Below are 17,124 nucleotides of genomic sequence, written 5' to 3' on the forward strand. Positions count from 1 at the left end.
CTAATTTTATGTGACGATGGTGCTGATAGGAGTGCATCCATGCCAGTTCCACCCCCCTCAATCTCTTGTTTTCATTCCTGCGACGGAGATCAGCTGCAGAACTATGAGCCATCACGGGCCGACACGGGGGCGTGGACGGAGACTTCACTGCTGGCACCGAGTTAAAAGGCCCACGTTCGGAATGACATACTTTAAAAGAGGCTCAGTTAACTTTGGAATAGCAAATATGTCGTTGGACACGACAAACGCATGAACAGCTTCAGTTTTTTTTCTGTTATTCTGCTAAAAACAACAAACTCGACTGTGGGTAAATCTGATGAAACAGCGACGCGCTGTGGCCGAATGGAAGAACTACAACTGCAGCAGACGGCAGGAAAAAAAGACAAAAATGTCTGGAATATTTGATGGAAGAGAGAACTAAACAGAAAAGATATTGAAAGAGGCAAAGAAAGAAGGAATAGAAGGATCCAAAAAGAAAATAATCAAACATCAAATACATTAATAAAGGGGATGACACCAAATGCAAAGGAACTGTTGTGAAATATCGCAAATTGCATTATGTTATTTCTGTTCGAATAAAAGTAGAAGAGAGTAGTTTCGTAGGTAATACGGGAAGGATTAAAAGTGGGAAAGTGGAGTGTGGGAACGGGTCTGTGTGTAAGCATGTTTAGCAAGGAGGACAAAACAAGAATGGGTAATATCTGCTTAGGCTAGGCTAATCACGCCTATCACGAGTATGCTGGGAACCGCTCCAAGGTAGTCAAAGAAGCCTCGGCACATGGCCTTGGACATGTGTGATATGGTACCGTGGTAAAAATGTGTAGTCAAAACATGAGCAATGAGTCTCAGCGAGCATGAACTCGCCCCCGCCTGTGTGAGTAGTGTAGCTGATGCAGTCTATGTAAACACGCCTCCTGCTGTGTACCCACGTCTGTATTTTAATAAAGATGGCGGGAGTGTGAGGGTCCCCGGGTCAGCACGGCAGAGCACCTGTCTGATCCGAGGGTGACTCCCCCTTGCAAGGTGAAAAGGTACTTCGAAGTCTGGTCTCAACTTGTGGTGCCTGAGTACACTTCTGAGGACTCGAGTGAGGGTTCGACGACACAACAAAGAATTTAAAATGGAAAAAAGGGAATTATTTTAACCCTTTCTTATATTAGATTATTATTCAGTCAACACTCATACAATCATTTTTTAGATTTATTTTCCAAACAATCAGGCTGAACAATGACAAGTTTAATGGCGAACGCTGAACAACAGTATAGCGCCACCCAGTGGTGAAACTGGAGTTTTTAAAACAAAATAATGAGGTGCAATAAAACATAATATCATAAAAGATTAAATTAAAACATTCAAATATTAGAAGCCAACATAACCTTTAACCTCAACCTCTCACATTTTACGAAACATTTAAGCTAAATAATGGCAAATCTGGTGAGTTTACCAGCAGCTATTGGTTTATTTTGTGGCCCTATAAAGAGGCTGTTTGACTTATTCATCTGTTGAAACATCTGTGGGAAACAAACAGCTCACATCAGAGAACCTGAAACCAAAACAAAGAACATTGGTTTTTGCCTTCTCAAAGGTTTTTTTTCTCCATTAAATGATGAACAGTACTCACAGTGACTGGATTTAGAGATCGGTATCTTCCTTTGGACTTCAGTGAAGTAACTGCGGAACCCATCGTAGACTTCATCGCGCTCCTCTTTGCTCCGATTTCCCGTACCGAGACTCCATTCCTGGAACCTGAATGCATCAGAAATAGCACTTTGTTCCTCCTAAAACATTCATATTTAATGCACCAGTTTAAAAAGCAGAAAACTTACCTCACTTCCTGCACGATGTCTAAATAATGGGCTTGTTGGGCATCCACCAGCCACTTGGCAACATGGACGCCATCAGCCAACATGTCGACCTTCCACGCTGAGTCTGACACGCGCTCTCTGAAGAAGATCTGGAGTCTCTTCTGGTACAAACAGCGCTGGAAGCAGAACGCCGCCTCGTCGGCCCACTGCCCGTCCGCTCCGAGTGGCCTCACGCCTCGGAGGATGCAGGGGTGGATCACCTTGGGCAGGTTCCTCATCTCCGCCGGAAGCATCCTTAACTGGCCAGCGTTTTCACGTGGCGTGCACTCGTAGAAGCCGTAATCCAGCAGGTTTAGCAGGACTATGGTGCCGCCCAGGTGCACGACCTCCGCCCGGCACCACTTCTTCTTGGTGCTGGATTTCAGGAGGCAGCAGGTGCCGGGGAGGAGGTGAGCTTCGGGGAGAGGGAGCAGCTGCTTGGGCAGATTACTCAACATCACGGAAACCTTCTTCAGGACCAGAAGTGACTCTTCCAGGAGGACACAAAACTCAAAAGGATTCGTAGCTGCGGCTGCAAACCCGTGATAGGACTTATCGAGTTCAACAGGAGCAAAGTTCAGCTGCTGAGGTCGGCTCGCCGCCGGGTCGCTGGTCTTCTCCGGCGACATCAGGAGCCCCAGAAACAGCGGGTTCACGACCATCTCCACCTTCCAAAGTTCACCAACCTCTGAGTAGCTCATGAATATCAGCCTGAGCTCGCTGCCTACCAGCAGCTGCAGAGACTCCAGCCATGACCTGCAGGCGCCGAACCCAAAGGAGTTCATCCTACACAGCACGGCGAGGTCGGGCACTTCCGTCAGGAGGTCGCAGCGTTGGCGGACGGAGCCGGCGGAGATCGCCTCCGTTATTCCGTGATCATCGAGGCGGACCAGGCAGGTCTGACCGTACACCTGCTGAACCACGGCCCGGTGCCACCGCTGGTCTTTGGGCACCTGGACTAAACATTTCAGGCCTACTTTGACCTCCTCCGCAGGTACGAGCGCGCACCTGTGCAGGTTGTGGAAGATGCTGCGTTCCAGAGCAGAGAGCAGATGAGCGCTCCTCTGTAACCGCACGTAAAAGCTGCCGTCGCGCGTGACCGACAGGAGGGTGCAGTTCTCGGTGGTTTTGGATTGAATGTTGAGAGGCGTGACCGCGTGAGCACCGGGACCTTCGGGCTCCTCCGAGAGGCTTTTGGTTTGCCTCCTGACGTCTCGAGATCCCCTCTTAAGTCTGGTCGGTGGCCTTCTACAACAGCGGCAGGTTAACCGCTTCAGTCTGGACGGCAGGGAAGCAGGTGGCGTTTGCGTGGACTTCTCCGGGTCGACTGTGGACAAGGCTCGGTCCGTTCCAGATAAACCTGCCGGATCATTCTCCCTCTCTTCACTGTGGGTTTTACTCTCCACAGGTGGCTCCGAAGGACCAGTCGCTCCTTCGACAATCGCCACCTCCCACTGAGGTCCAGGGTGACGGACAAAGTGGAACAGAAGAGGCTTCTCCATGGCGGCGCGGGTGAAAGCAGCCTCATTTTCATACGCGTTGTTATCGAAGAGGCAGCAGGGGATGCTAAATCTGGGCTGAGAGAGAAACTCTTCCGGTATGGAGAAGATCCTGTCCTCCATGACTGAAGAATTTCCATAATCAAGAAACTCCACTTTCACGGAATTTCCCTCGAGATGCTTCACAACCGAGCGATACAGCGCGCCGTCTTCCTCATACTCTGCTAGAACCAGGGCGCCGGTTTGCAGCGATGTGGGGCTCACCCTCCTCAAGGAGCCTCTTAAGGCGTCGGAGTTCAGATCTTCGGCCATCTTGAGGATGGCAGGTTCATCGTCTGCCCGCTGGAGGAAGAAGCTGCTGAGGGAGTCGATGTGGGACATGAAGCACGATGTCCTGAGGCCTTCGGTGACCTCGACGTCGGGCAAACTCGACAGCTGTGGGATGTCGGTTTTCCCGACGAGCTCCGGCACCGACTCTCCACCCGCGTGGAGGGACGCTTGCGGCTCTTCAGGGGTTTCCTGCGGTTCTGCGGGCACGCTCCTCTCCTCTTCTGGACGCTCCATGGCACAAACTCCACCTCCTCTCTGTGTTTGGGATGTGGTCCCGGTGGACAGAGGTCCAAGTTTTGTCTTGTTTTGTCCAGGCAAACTCAGAAGTGGCTTTGTTTTGGGTAAAAGGCTGGCGACGAGCTCCCTCACCTTCTCGTTGATGCTGGCGTCTCCGTCGAACAGCTCCACATCGAAGGAGCCGTCCTCCACGGGCGCGAGCACGCGGGCCGTCAGCTGCCTGTGGAGGACGGTCTCGGACAGCCACTGGCTGACGTCGGCGTACAGCTCTTCTCTGGGCACCGAGGCCAGTCTGAACCTCAGCGCCTGCATGGGCGTATGCAACAGTCTGCGCAGCCTCCAGAGATGCGCGCGACGTTGCTCTTCTCCGATATCACGCTGTTTCCATAATCCACAAAAAACACGCCGAGATGCACGGCTGACTGGACGGCGTGCACGAACCCCCTGTACCACAGACCGTCAAAGTATTTAGCCAAGCACAGGTTCCTCACGGCGGCGTCCGAGTCCCCCGGCGTCCTTTTCCGAGTCTCCTCGACGATTTTCATTTCAAGCTTTTCGATGACGTCGATGTTCCTCTCGAGGTGGCAGTAGATCTCCCCCTGATTGATGATGTGCGTCACAAAGACTTCCTCTTTACTCCCTGGACCCAGATCGAAGGAAGAGTAGACGAAAGACTCTGGGAACTCCGAGGACATGGGCAGAATGGAGAAGGTGGCCTCTCTGGCGAGGCCTTGCTCCAGGAGGAAGCTTGTGATGCTCTGCTGGTATTTGTTGCTGTAGAGCTCCACGACGTTGCACGACCCTCTGTTCTTGATATTCCACTGGGAAACGACGATGCACCTGAGACTATTTTTGTCATGGAGGAGCTCCTTCAGCAATTTACACACCTTTGAACTCCAGCCGCCGACGCTAACAGGCTCGGCTGGTTCAATCAGCCTGGACAGGCTGCACCGGAAGGCTTGTCTTTCCAGATGGAGGAACTCTGGCAGTATTCCCTGGAGATGGTGCTCCTCCATTTGGACAGAGTAGCCATAGTCAACCAGGGCCAACACGCAGCGGGCCTGTTGTCTGTCTGTGATGGCGGCCCGATACCACACTTCATCTCTAGGTGATTTGACAACGCAGCAGGAGTCTTCTGGGAGGAGCGGCACCGTGTGGGTGGAGTAATAAAGCTGCATTTTAGTCATCAACTTAGCCAAAGCCCGAGCTCTATCAAACGACAGACACCAGAAATCCGACGGGGAGGCCACGCATGAGCAGCACACGGCTAACTGACACCCGGGTTTGATGTTTAAGGATTTAAAGGCAGCTTTTCCCGTATTTTTGCATGTTTTGTCTTCCTGCTCCTCACTGACCTCCACCTCCTGCTTCTCCTCGGGGGGGTCCGATACCTCACCGTGTCTCTGACACTCTGCGTCCGTTTCCGCCGCAGGTTTGTTTGGGACGCTGCTCCAGAATCCGTCATGCCCGGAACTGATGAACTCGGCGATGCTCTGAGCGCCGTCTCCCATCTCATAGAGATCCACAACAAACGTGCTTTTCCTCATCTGGACCACTTGGACTCGCAGGGCTTTCCCCGACACGGTTCTTCTGAAGGACTCGCACATCGTGGTTGTCCAGACGTCGTCCAAAGGTATAACATTATCGAGGGAACAGCAGAAGGCAAACGCTGGGGGGTCGGCCAAGGCTCTGGGTATCTTCTTGATCAGGTTATGAGGAACTTTCTCAATGTTCCCAAAGTCAATAAAAAGGACTTCGCATCCATGCAGGAGTTGGCTGATGACCAAAGCTCTGTAGAAATGCAGGTCTTCCTCATACATTGCACAGCAGAGCGTACCGAGCTGGGGATTCACCAGGACATCGTCATCCATTTTCACCTCTCTAAAGTGGTCGACCATGTTTGACATCAGTTCCTCAAACTCATCATTGCGATTTTGCGTCCGGATCCAGAACCTTTCTGGATTTTGAGCGAACGTGACGTAGCCGACAAAGGCTGCTCCTTCCGTCATCTCCTCTATTCCCAATGTTTTGAGGAAGGTTTCACGTATAATTGTCTCCAGGTACAGGTAACTGTTGTGTGACGTCAGGTCTTCTGCTGCAAACTCCCGCTTGGTTTTGAGAATGGGCTCAGCTTTCTCCACGGCCTTTCCTTCGGGGTTGTTGATAGTGACGGTGTAGAGATGTTCTTTTTCCTCAAAGTCTCTGATCTCCACGTCCAGAACGCTTCCAAGCAGACCTGATTTAAGGAAACTCAACTGGCGAGCTTTGACCTCCTCGTCCACGTCGCCCAGGGAACATGGAAACGCCATAAAGGGAATTGAATCAAAACCATCTGGCAACCTGTGGACGTCCTCAATGTCGACGCACTCAAAGAACCCATAGTCGATGAAGAAAACTCGGATTCGGGACTTGTCTGGGAGGAAGGGGAGAAACCCTCGGTGCCACCCCCAGTCTTTGCCTTTCACAGCACACAGTAAACCCAAGTTCTCCTGGACGCCATGGTTCGTTTCTCTCGTTCTGCCCTCGTAAACGGCGGCGAGCTTCTTCGATATTTCCTGGAGGTCTTGCTCCATGCCGCAAATCCGACAGTAAAAGTGCTGCGCGCTCGCCGCCGCCGTCACGCAGACCGTGGCCTGTGTTCCGCACCGCAGTTGCGGCCCCTGAAAGGAGAGAAGGTCCCTGTAAGCTTGGAGCGCGGACAGTTCTTCTCTCCCACTCGGATTTTTAATCAGCGGGTCAGGAGTCGGTTCTGTGCCCTGTTTGGGTGGAATCTCTGTGAGCATCTCGACCAAGAACAGGAAGGTATCCGTGTCGACGTGCCTCCCAAACCCGTGCAGAACGAGCTCATTGTTGATCTCAGGGACTTCCAGTATGAGGACCTTGTAGGGCAGGACAGCCTGCGCGTAACCTGTGACGTTTTTCCCAACCAGATTGGAGAAGTACTGCTCCACTGCAGACGTGCAGCAGCTCTGGGATATCAGCACGCTGGAAAGGAAACCACAAACTATCTTGGGATGGAGGCTGAACAAGTCGTCTGAACAGGCAGAAATGTTGGCGGCGCTGACACTCAGGATGTTCCCATAATCAATGAGGAAAACATCAAACAAGTCTTCCTTCCTGTTCTGGACTCTTCCTCTGTACCAGTGGGCCGACGCCAAATCCTCAACCAGACACAAGTCTCCGATGTCCACGGCAGCTTTGGCCTTCGGCGCCCGCTGTATCTCACACTGTAAGATGATATAATCCAGCTCACACATGGTGGGGTGTTTTCCCTGGAAGTGTATCAGGGTAGTTTCAGGGTTCCAGTCCAAATGGGTTAACTTCAGGTCCACCGACCACAGAGCAGAGGAACCAGAGCTGAAAATGTAACGACGTCTGTCAGTATTTGCTACCATCAAACCCACCCTGTGGTCAGACAACACTGGGTAATCCTGAAAATACTTGATTAGAAGAACATATGTGTTCGAACACTTTATCTGGGACATCAACAACCAAAATTCCAAGGCTTACGTTTGGTGTTGGGAGCTTGGCACTTCCTGCATGGTGCTGTACACTGAAAAGAAAGAAGAAAGTAAGTTTTTAAAGCTTTAAAACCAGGAAGAGATTTTTACAGTCACCGACAGCGTAACAGGCATCAACCCTCACGCATCATTTTACTCTATTTGCAATTCAAGTAAAAATTGAATGCAGAATTTGAAGAAATTTGAGAAAATCTCCTCTCACTGTTATTACCAACCACAAAGGGCCATGAGAACTATCACAGGTAGAGAAATAAACACTATCATTAAAATTAACATTGATGCATAAGCTTCAGCGTTCTGAATTCAATAATGATTTTATTTCTCCTAAACATTAACAGCATGATTGAATCCCATTATTGGACAAACTAATTCAAAGTTGTCACAATTACAGACCAAGAAATTCTAAAGAATAATGACTATAACGTGTCAAATCGTCCTTTAAACTGTGCATAAAGACAATCAATCATTCTTCAGCTTCTGGATACATTTTAAGTTAGGAGTAGTTTTACTATAATGGCAGAAATCTCATAAAACAGGTTTGTGATAGTCCTGGTTCACCTGTCTTTATCATTGAATAATTACTAATATACATGCGTTATAATATTCAGCTTAAAAATGTCATTACATGTTTTTCACGGTTCATTTGTTTCACGCATTTAATTCTTTGTTTTATTCAATCATTAGATATTAGCACATGCTTGCTCGTTTTGTTTGTGCACATTCTATTTATATGTTCAAAAAGTAACACTTGCAAACCTGCAGGCTCTAAATGTATGTTTATTGCTTTTGTAGCATGAAGCTACAAAACTATCCGCAGTTAAATAAATGAGCATTCAGCGAAACAGCAGCGAAAACTTTAGTTTAAGCTAACAGCAGCGGCACTAAAGGTGCGTTTGGCCCCAGAATCTTCGTCCTGCAGCGACACTTTGACGCACTTTTTGGGAGAAAAGTGCGTGAAAATCTCACCTCGGTGCAACTTTGGTCCTTTTCCTCACTTTTCAAGACGCGACATCAGGATGCTGCGCTGCTGCCGCACGTGCTGGTCTGACCTCACTTCCGGACCCTCTCGCGTGCTGCAGGTGAGCTGAATGACGCAATCCGCTCTCACGTCACGTTTTAAATACGTTTTAAAGTGTTTTGACTCTCTTCGAGGCTGTTTTGTAAATAAATACTTAATAATTATTTAATGGTTGCTTGGTTTCGTTTAAGCAGAGAAAGTGAAATAATAAAAATAAAACCTACAATCATCTAAATTTGTAGTTTTAAGTGTGAAAGCAGTGGGGTTTTGCTGGTTTTATGTGAAGAGCCAGCTGACGGTGGGAAGGCTGGGTGGGTGGATGGACAGATGGATGAGGCCTTTTCTGTTAATCATTAGTGGCCTGAATCACCTCCAGTCTTCTGTAAATATGAGGAACTCATCCCGGAGCTTCATTAGCTCCGTCCTGCCACAGCTGGACACTCGTCCGCACTCTGATGTCCGACTAAAATGTTGGAACTTGGATTTTGTTACGGATTTTGCAGTTTTATGAGGATTAACAGTCTTTAAACACATTTTAATGGAGGAGCAATGAGCTGCTGCGGATCTTCAGTCTGGAGTCACTAATTGATTATTTTTATTATCATTTTTGGTTCTTAATTGCGTCTTTTTTTCCTCCTTTTTTGCGACGATGCCGCAGAAACGCAGCAGTGAGACTTCAGCCCAGGATGAAGTCTTTCTGATTCACTCCCTCAGCAAGAGTTTGTGCGGCTCCCCAGAGGAGACAGGCTTAAAGAAACACCAGGAGGAGGATTCTGGGATTAAATCAGGTAATCTAGGATCAATTGGGGTTTTTGGCCTTCTTTATCAATCAATAACACTTCAAACGGTTAATTTCCTCCTTTTTTCTGGGTTCAGACACATATTGACCACACGGTGGTGCTTCTGTGCGATAAAGTAGAAAACTCAGTCAAATGAAGAAAGAGAAAGAAAAATCAGGATTTAGGTCTGTGATTATTCACATGACGCGTTCTGACATTTTGTCTTAATTACCCACAAATTTAAGCCATTTTTGGATTCAATACACAGCCGGAAGCTTTGAATCAACACTACAGAACCTTTAATGACTGAAAAGATAAATTTCCTTTTATTCTGTTAAAAGAGGAGCATTTTTGTTGTTTGTTGTGGGAAAACGGTGACGAAAAGGGAAATCAAGATCAAGAAGGTCAGAAAAGGAGACATGCGTTAACATATTTTATTAGTGTAAATTCAAAATATCCAAAGGTTATTTAGCATCCAGGGGAGTAAAAGTGCTGCACCGTGAACACGCCTGTACCTGCATGTGTCCTCAGAGGCGGAGGACAGTAACGAGCTCCCGTCCTCTGAAGAGGACCAGGACCTGGTGGACTTTAACCCAGAACTGAGCATCAAACAGAACATCGTCACGTCCAGAAAAACCATCAGTCAGATCATCAAGGACAAGAAGAAGCAGACGCAGCTCACTCTGCAGTGGTGAGGACCGTACCAGTGGACCAACTGGTCTGCAGCACACATGCCACATTAACAGGGACGTGGGACAATGAGAGACACCAGAAAATGGGCACATTTGGCTTAAACTCAAGAACAACTAGAAGCAAAAATACGAGTTATTCCGAGTAATAAAAGGTCATCACGTCAGCGAGGAACCTTCTGCTTCTAGTTCAGCGGCTGACATCTCAACACTTGCATTAGATGAAATCACCAGGGGAAGATGTCAGACCAGTGGAAGGGAGAAGGGGAGCATCTGGCCTGGTCCAGGACCAGAGCCCTGGTATCTCAGATATTCCTGGTCATGGCCGATGGAGAACAGAACATTCCCAGCTCATTTTTCTTTCACATTTGTTGACTGTTGCATGTCTTCCTACCTCCTCTTCTCCTCCCATTCTGCCCCCATATGAGTCTGGCCCTGCTCAAGGTTTCTTCCTGTTAAAGGGAATTCTTTTCCCACCACTGATGCCTGCTGGGGTTTTTATCTGGACAGGGTGGTTGAAGCTTCTCTTTGTGTGATCAGGCTGGAGGAGAACTACATTGTGTGTGAGGGAGTGTGTCTGCCCCGGTGTATCCTCTACGCCCACTACCTTGACTTCTGCAGGAAAGAGAATCTCGAGCCGGCCTGTGCTGCCACTTTTGGGAAGGTTTGTTTGTCATCAAATCCAGAAACTGACCACAGATTGAGAGTTTAAGTCGGGTTCAAGGCGTAAGTATTTTCTCTTCAGACGATTCGCCAGAAGTTTCCTCTTCTAACAACCCGGCGACTCGGCACCAGAGGACACTCCAAGTGAGTAGACCACGTCCTGGTCTAAATCTGTGAGGTCCTTCAGTTGGATCCCCCGTAGGTTGTAATAACGATATTTAGGTTCTAATCGCTTTTGCCCCCCATTGTTGGACAGATATCACTATTATGGAATCGGCATTAAAGAAAGCAGCGCCTATTATCACTCCGTGTACTCCGGAAAAGGTTTGACCAGGTAAACTAATATTTCATTATTGTTCTTAGTTACCTTCTCCTTTACCTGGGTGAAAACATGATTGATTTGAATTTGTTGTTTACATTTGTTTTGGTTGTTTTTTTGTTTTGTTTTTTACAGATTTTCAGGGAGCAAGCTCAAGAATGAGGTAAGTGAGCCTTTAAGTAACCGCATACAGGTGTGTCACAGCTATAAACGATGGAACAATGGACGGAAAGTTGAAGATCTCTGCAGGGTCACGTGACATCACTGTTTTCCTGAGGGATTCTAAAACGCATCCATCAAAAAATCTGATTTTTCAGGGAGGTTTCACCAGAAAATACTCCCTGAGCTCCAAAACCGGAACGCTGCTCCCAGACTTTCCCAATGCTCAGCATCTTCTCCTGCAGGGAAATATCTCCAGAGACAAGGTCCGTTCTCCTGAGCAACGTCTCCCTGATGTGTTATTTGTTTTTCAGTCTGCATCGGTTTGGTTTTCAGGTGGAAACTCTGATCATGATGTATAAAACTCACTGCCAGTGCATCCTGGACAACGCCATCAACGTGAACTTCGAGGAGGTGACGGCCTCTGCTGCAGCAGACGTTCCGGCACGCTCCGCTCTTCGACAGCTTATCAAACTGTTGTTGTTCCAGATCCAGAACTTCTTGCTGCATTTCTGGCAGGGAATGCCCGACCACCTCCTTCCCCTGCTGGAAAACCCCGTCATCGTGGACATCTTCTGTGTCTGTGATTCCATCCTCTACAAGGTCTGCAGAGACAAACAGAAGCAACGTGCTGGTGACCCACACTTGACCCGTTTTTTTTGTGTGTCTTCTCAGGTTTTAACAGATGTTCTGATTCCAGCAACGATGCAGGAGATGCCTGAAAGGTTTGTATCTTCAGCTCTTCGGTGTTGACGTGGTGAGAATGGAGGAAGATTCCTGAGAATGTTCCTCTGCAGTCTGCTGGCAGACATCCGCAGCTTTGCCAAGCACTGGGAGCACTGGCTCGCCTCCTCCCTGGAGAACCTCCCAGAATGCCTTGCAGCCAAGAAGCTCCCCATCGCACGTCACTTTGTTTCCTCCCTGAAGAGACAGACCTCCTTCCTTCACCTGGCGCAGGTCACTGACAGGATTATAGACGAGCGACAGACTCCAGCACAGTCTACACTGAGTGTTTTTTTTTATTCCACGCCGGTTCCAGATCGCCCGCCCGGCGCTGTTTGACCAGGCGGTGGTGACGGGCATGGTGTCAGACATCGACAGCATCGACCTCGGCAGCATCAGCTCGCAGCCTCTGCTCAGCATGAATGCCAACGGAGAGTCGGACCCTGATATTTACTCGGAGTGTAAGTCCATACTGTGGGCGCGTGCACGAGATTCACGTTAAAGTGGAGATTCGCTATTAATCAAGGTTCTCCTCCAGATGATTCCATCACCGTTTTCCAGGAGCTGAAGGAGCTTCTGAGGAAGAACGCCACCGTGGAGTCCTTCATCGAGTGGCTGGACTCTGTTTTGGAGCACAAAGTCATCAAGGTAGCAGCTGCTTGAATGTCAGCGCGGTTGTTACTGAAAACAAATGTCCAGCAATTGATTCTGGTTCTGGTTCTGTGTCTCTGAGCAGCCTGGAAAGCAGAGCGGTCGGTCGGTGAAGAAGCGAGCTCAGGATTTCCTCCTCAGGTGGAGCTTCTTTGGTGCCAGAGTGATGCACAACCTGACGCTCAACAACGCCTCCAGCTTTGGTAAGAGCCAGCATGATGACTGCCCCTGGTGGTGGGCTACAGTATAGGTCAAGGGTGACAGACCCACTTTAATAAAATAGCATCCAAACATAACTGAACGCAATAAACCATGAACTGGATCCACCTGCAGCTAATTGATTTTGTGCTCCCTAAATCAATCACACATGCAAGCGCGCACGCACGCACGCACGCACGCACACACACACACACACACACACCACACACACACACACACACACAGCTTGCAGCAGATTGCTACAATAGCACCATAAATTGTAATGGCCACAGTGTCCCTGATTAAACAGTCTTATCAGCAGGCCACGTGCTCTCTGTTCAAACACACGCAGACAGGGAACGTGGACGCGAATAAACACGAACCATTTGGTGGCCTCCACACTGAAGTCCCACACACACACACACACACACACACACACACACACACACACACACACACAGACACAGAAGGTTTCAAACAAAGAGCTGATTGATCCTCAAAGTCAAACACCAGATTCGGAGGAGGCTCAGCTGCAGTCGGGGAGTCAAATGTCTGTTAGCTGATAAACTCTGGCAGTTTGGAGTTGCCCTCCGTTACATTCTGGTGTCTACAGGTTCCTTCCACCTGATCAGGATGCTGTTGGATGAATACATCCTGCTGGCTCTGGAGACTCAGTTCAACAATGAAAAGGAGCAGGACCTGCAGAACCTGCTGGATAAATACATGAAAAATGCAGGTATGCTGACGCCCTCTGGACCTGCAGCAGCACCCAAACACAGACAAACAATTCGTCCATCAAAACAACGACTCGATCTAAGATAATCTAGCTGTAGCAACACGTGCCGTCTTGTTCTCAGACGCGAGTAAAGCGGCGTTCACGGCGTCCCCCAGTTCCTGCTTCTTGGCGAATCGGAACAAAGCCGGTGCCGTCACTGACCAGTCAGTGAAGAATGAGTCTCTGGGGGAACACACTTACATGGCTTTTTCCAACAATCAGCCGCTGCCTGTCGAAACGAGCGCCGTCATCTACCAGGGGACAGATTCCACGGGCTTCCCAACTTCAGGTAAAGCGGCTAAAACGATAGTTTCATAAACAAACGCAGTTTAATGTTTTTTTGTCTCTCTCTAGTTGGGCAGATGGACTTCTCTCAGGTCAGCGTCCCCCTCATGACACCTCCTATCTCTCCAGCTGCGTTGGTGCATCGAGGTTCTGTCATCAATCAGGGGCCGCTAACAGGGAGACCCCTGACGTCCTCGTCCACCACCTGCCCGTCGTCGTCCTCCTCTTCCTCCTGTCTGCCTTCTCTCAGTCCTGTGGCTCAAAACAGCCCCTGCGCCTCGTTCCCAGAGAACCTGTACCATTGCTTACCTCAGACCAACTCTGGTTTCTTTCAAACCAGCAGCAGCTCAGGCTCCAACTACCAGCCAGCACTCAGGTCAGCGTAATGAAGTATTTGATTAAGTCATTTACATTTTACTTTCAATTTGGAGCTCCTGGAACAGATAAGCCTGAAATAGAACTAATCCATGTGAACTGGCCTGACTGACGTTGGTGTCAGTTTTTCTATGGACTGACCTATTTACGAGCCTATAATCGACCGTCTCTGTCACCACAAACATCTGACTCTGATGATCTTTATCTGTGTCTCAGGTCTCAGACGCACAGCCAGTGTCTGGTACCAGCTCAGTCCCAAGCACCATCTCTGGCCTACCACCTCTCTCGGTACCCATCATTCAACGAACAACAAGCCACTAAAGATGTGTTCTACAGCCATCATCACCCTGCAGGCCCTTACTCATCTATCAGCACCAAATCCTCGCTGGCGCCTTACGGCCCGCCAGTCCGACCAGCATCCAGTTACAGCTCGGGCTCTGATCCAGTTCAGAGTGAGCAAGGACTGGACGCTCAGACAGCAGCTCAGATTCTGGACTCGGCAGAAGGTTTTGGATTCATGGGGGTTGGCCTGAACACCCCAGGCAGCGGGTGTCAGGGTCACCCCTACTCTGCTGCGGGACACAGTGGTAATTCATAATATTTGGTTCCCTTTAGAGACCTTTTGTTTCTCACATTATTATCTGGGTTGGAATTCACCACAAGTCTGTGCTAATGTCACTAAGCCAACTTTATTTGGCTCATTCCTAAAAACCACATCAACCCAAATAGTGCTTTGGACTCCCGCTATAACCAAAAATATCCCCCCTTCTAGTCTCAGGTTACTACGGGCACAGCAGTTACCTGGACAACCAGCGGATGACATCGCTGGTTGACCAGCACGTGTCCGTCATCAGCAGCGTTAGCAGTCTCCGGCCGTTCTCCTCCGTCTACGCCGATGTCCACGACCCGCTGAACATCCTGGATGAACCAGGAAGGAAGACGACAGGAGCGTACTTCACCGAGTCTGAACCTGGAACAGGTCAGCAGAATATTTATATGTAAAGTAACAGGGAGGCAACTGCACCAATATCTGAAAGTCTTTATATTTCTGTAAACCCCAACCCTCCACAGGCTCGGCTCCCTGCATGTTCAGCGTTTCTTCGCCGTTTCCCCCCCAGGACACGGTCCTCAGCCAGCGGGTGCCCTCGTCCTCGGAGGTCCAGGACCTGGTCTCCTCACTGCCGCCCATCAACACTGTATTCATGGGAACTGGAGGAGTCCAGTGATACAGGAAAAACAAACTGGTACAAGAGTTTGGGACTTTTAAGTGGGATCCGACTGAGGCTTTGGTGGCGAGCGAGCTGCATGCATACAGGAAAGCTACATTTTACTTTTTTCTTTGCGGATGATGTGATTATATTTATTTGTGACATGAACTGGTATATACTGGGTTGGCATGGTGTCTATTCAGGTGCAGGAATTCATCATATGTATTTTGAAAATATGATTGTGGTCTTGAGTACTTCCATTAGTGTAAATTGTTGTAAATAAATATTTCTAAGTCAGCGCTGTGCTGTTTTTATTAGAGTCTACTGTTATAGAGCTTAATTAGTCAGACGCATTAACCGATATGAAGATGCCATGGGGGGGGGGGGGGGGCAACACAAAATAGTTTTTTATTCAGCAACTGTAGGGATTAATAGAAGTTACAAATATAAAACCCTACAAATTAATATATTCAAACAATAAATGATTTTGAAGCTGGATTCTGTTTCTAAGTGTGCTCCTTTTCATTTTTGTCCAATCAGATTTTTCTCACATGAGAATCCAAAGTCAGAAAAAGCCGATTCATCTGAGTCGGACGGTGTTTCCCTCCTCCCTGATGGTTCTTTTTATCAGTGCCGGAGGAAAAATCCATTTTAGGTGCTCGTGTGGCAGCCCGGGGACAGATGGTGGCGCATGTAATGATTACAGAATCCCCACGTTAAAATACTTTAATTACTAAGTCAATAACGCTGCAACAATTGCCGGAGCTTTAGTGTAAAAACAACAGAAGGCAGAAGGCAAACTTTGGGCCAATGTTTAACTAGAACTTTGCATTAGAGCCGATGGACACAGCCTGCATCCCTGAGAGGAGCCCCCTTTAGAATTCATGATAATAACACACTTAAAGCTGGACATTTCCTCCCTCAAAGAAAAAGCAAAACTCTGGCACACGTCACATCGGTTTGATTTAATTGTATCTTGAAAATAAAAGGTTTAGTCCACATACTAGGTGACGATTCAGAGCAATTATGAAAGGTCGAATACAAATAATGCACTACAATTTAATGTTGTTATATAATTCATTTTTATTTGATACATTATAATTTTGTATTCATTTAATGTTACATTGATTAAACTATGCATTGTATTTTACATGAGTTTTCCAACAGAAATGGTTAATTGTTTGCAGCCCTACATTATTTCAAATATCGTCATTAAAATCTGTGATGGATCCCTTATTCCCCCAGTGATTAGAATCATTCTCATCAATGTCCACATGGTGTCAGTCCTCACTCGGACCAGTTCTGTGATCCCTGAGGCCACTAGTGTGGACAGAAGACTGAAAGAAGTTCTCCAACTGTCCATCAGAGGGCATCAAACCTACATGTTAACAGCAGTGTGAAGTCTAGAGAGGGGGAGCAGATCCAAGGAGCGGATGATTGCTGTGCCCTTCAAAGAAGTCTCTGAAAATGTCTTTCACTGCGGCAAATCCAAGGCCTCTATTCACCAAATTAAGCGAAATGCCGAGAATGAACAACTTTTCACCGTTTTATTGATCCTCCACCTGCCAGCTTAGCTGAGGTTTTCACTGTAAAGGTGAGGAGGGCAATTAAACCCAACACAAAGTCAGTGATTACACACAAAAAACCCTTCACATTGCAATAATGGTTCCAGGAATATTCAACCCCCCCAACCTGTACCTTCCACTTGCATTTATAGATTTGATTGGATATAAGCTTTCCAAGAGTCTTATACGACACAGCCGATTCTGACAAATTCCTTCCAAACGCAGAAAACAACACTTTGTTGCTTTTCTTTGTGAATTAAAAATGAAAGAAAAACAAAGGTGACAC

General features: G+C 48.0%; 2 protein-coding genes across 2 annotated transcripts; one reads left to right on the top strand and one right to left on the bottom strand.

Moving 5' to 3' along the window:
• Window positions 1-1,187: 1,187 nt before the first annotated feature.
• Window positions 1,188-8,531, bottom strand: tdrd15 (tudor domain containing 15). Its single transcript, XM_057017440.1, is given in 6 exon segments — window positions 1,188-1,543; window positions 1,622-1,746; window positions 1,827-4,228; window positions 4,231-7,267; window positions 7,421-7,463; window positions 8,398-8,531. Coding segments are annotated over 5 exon segments (5,610 nt in total). The 5' UTR covers window positions 7,453-7,463; window positions 8,398-8,531; the 3' UTR covers window positions 1,188-1,529.
• rfx6 (regulatory factor X, 6) lies at window positions 8,444-15,570 on the top strand. Its single transcript, XM_057017441.1, has 21 exons — window positions 8,444-8,510; window positions 9,108-9,237; window positions 9,760-9,919; window positions 10,458-10,581; window positions 10,663-10,724; window positions 10,837-10,914; window positions 11,035-11,062; window positions 11,217-11,324; window positions 11,395-11,472; window positions 11,548-11,661; window positions 11,734-11,783; window positions 11,856-12,015; window positions 12,098-12,242; window positions 12,320-12,429; window positions 12,518-12,635; window positions 13,244-13,366; window positions 13,488-13,694; window positions 13,760-14,066; window positions 14,282-14,652; window positions 14,838-15,044; window positions 15,137-15,570. The coding sequence occupies exons 1-21, from the start codon at window positions 8,448-8,450 to the stop codon at window positions 15,289-15,291; spliced, it is 2,898 nt and encodes a 965-aa protein (XP_056873421.1). The 5' UTR covers window positions 8,444-8,447; the 3' UTR covers window positions 15,292-15,570.
• Window positions 15,571-17,124: the final 1,554 nt, after the last annotated feature.

Source organism: Takifugu flavidus, chromosome 19, assembly GCF_003711565.1.
Source record: "Takifugu flavidus isolate HTHZ2018 chromosome 19, ASM371156v2, whole genome shotgun sequence".
In the NCBI taxonomy this organism is placed as follows: Eukaryota; Metazoa; Chordata; class Actinopteri; order Tetraodontiformes; family Tetraodontidae; genus Takifugu; species Takifugu flavidus.

Coding starts and splice junctions, on each gene's coding strand:
- rfx6 (XM_057017441.1), top strand. CDS start 8,448: ATGCTGCGCTGCTGCCGCACGTGCTGGTCTGACCTCACTTCCGGACCC. Junction 12,016..12,097: donor CCTTCCTTCACCTGGCGCAG/GTCACTGACAGG, acceptor CGCCGGTTCCAG/ATCGCCCGCCCGGCGCTGTT. Junction 15,045..15,136: donor CGAGTCTGAACCTGGAACAG/GTCAGCAGAATA, acceptor AACCCTCCACAG/GCTCGGCTCCCTGCATGTTC.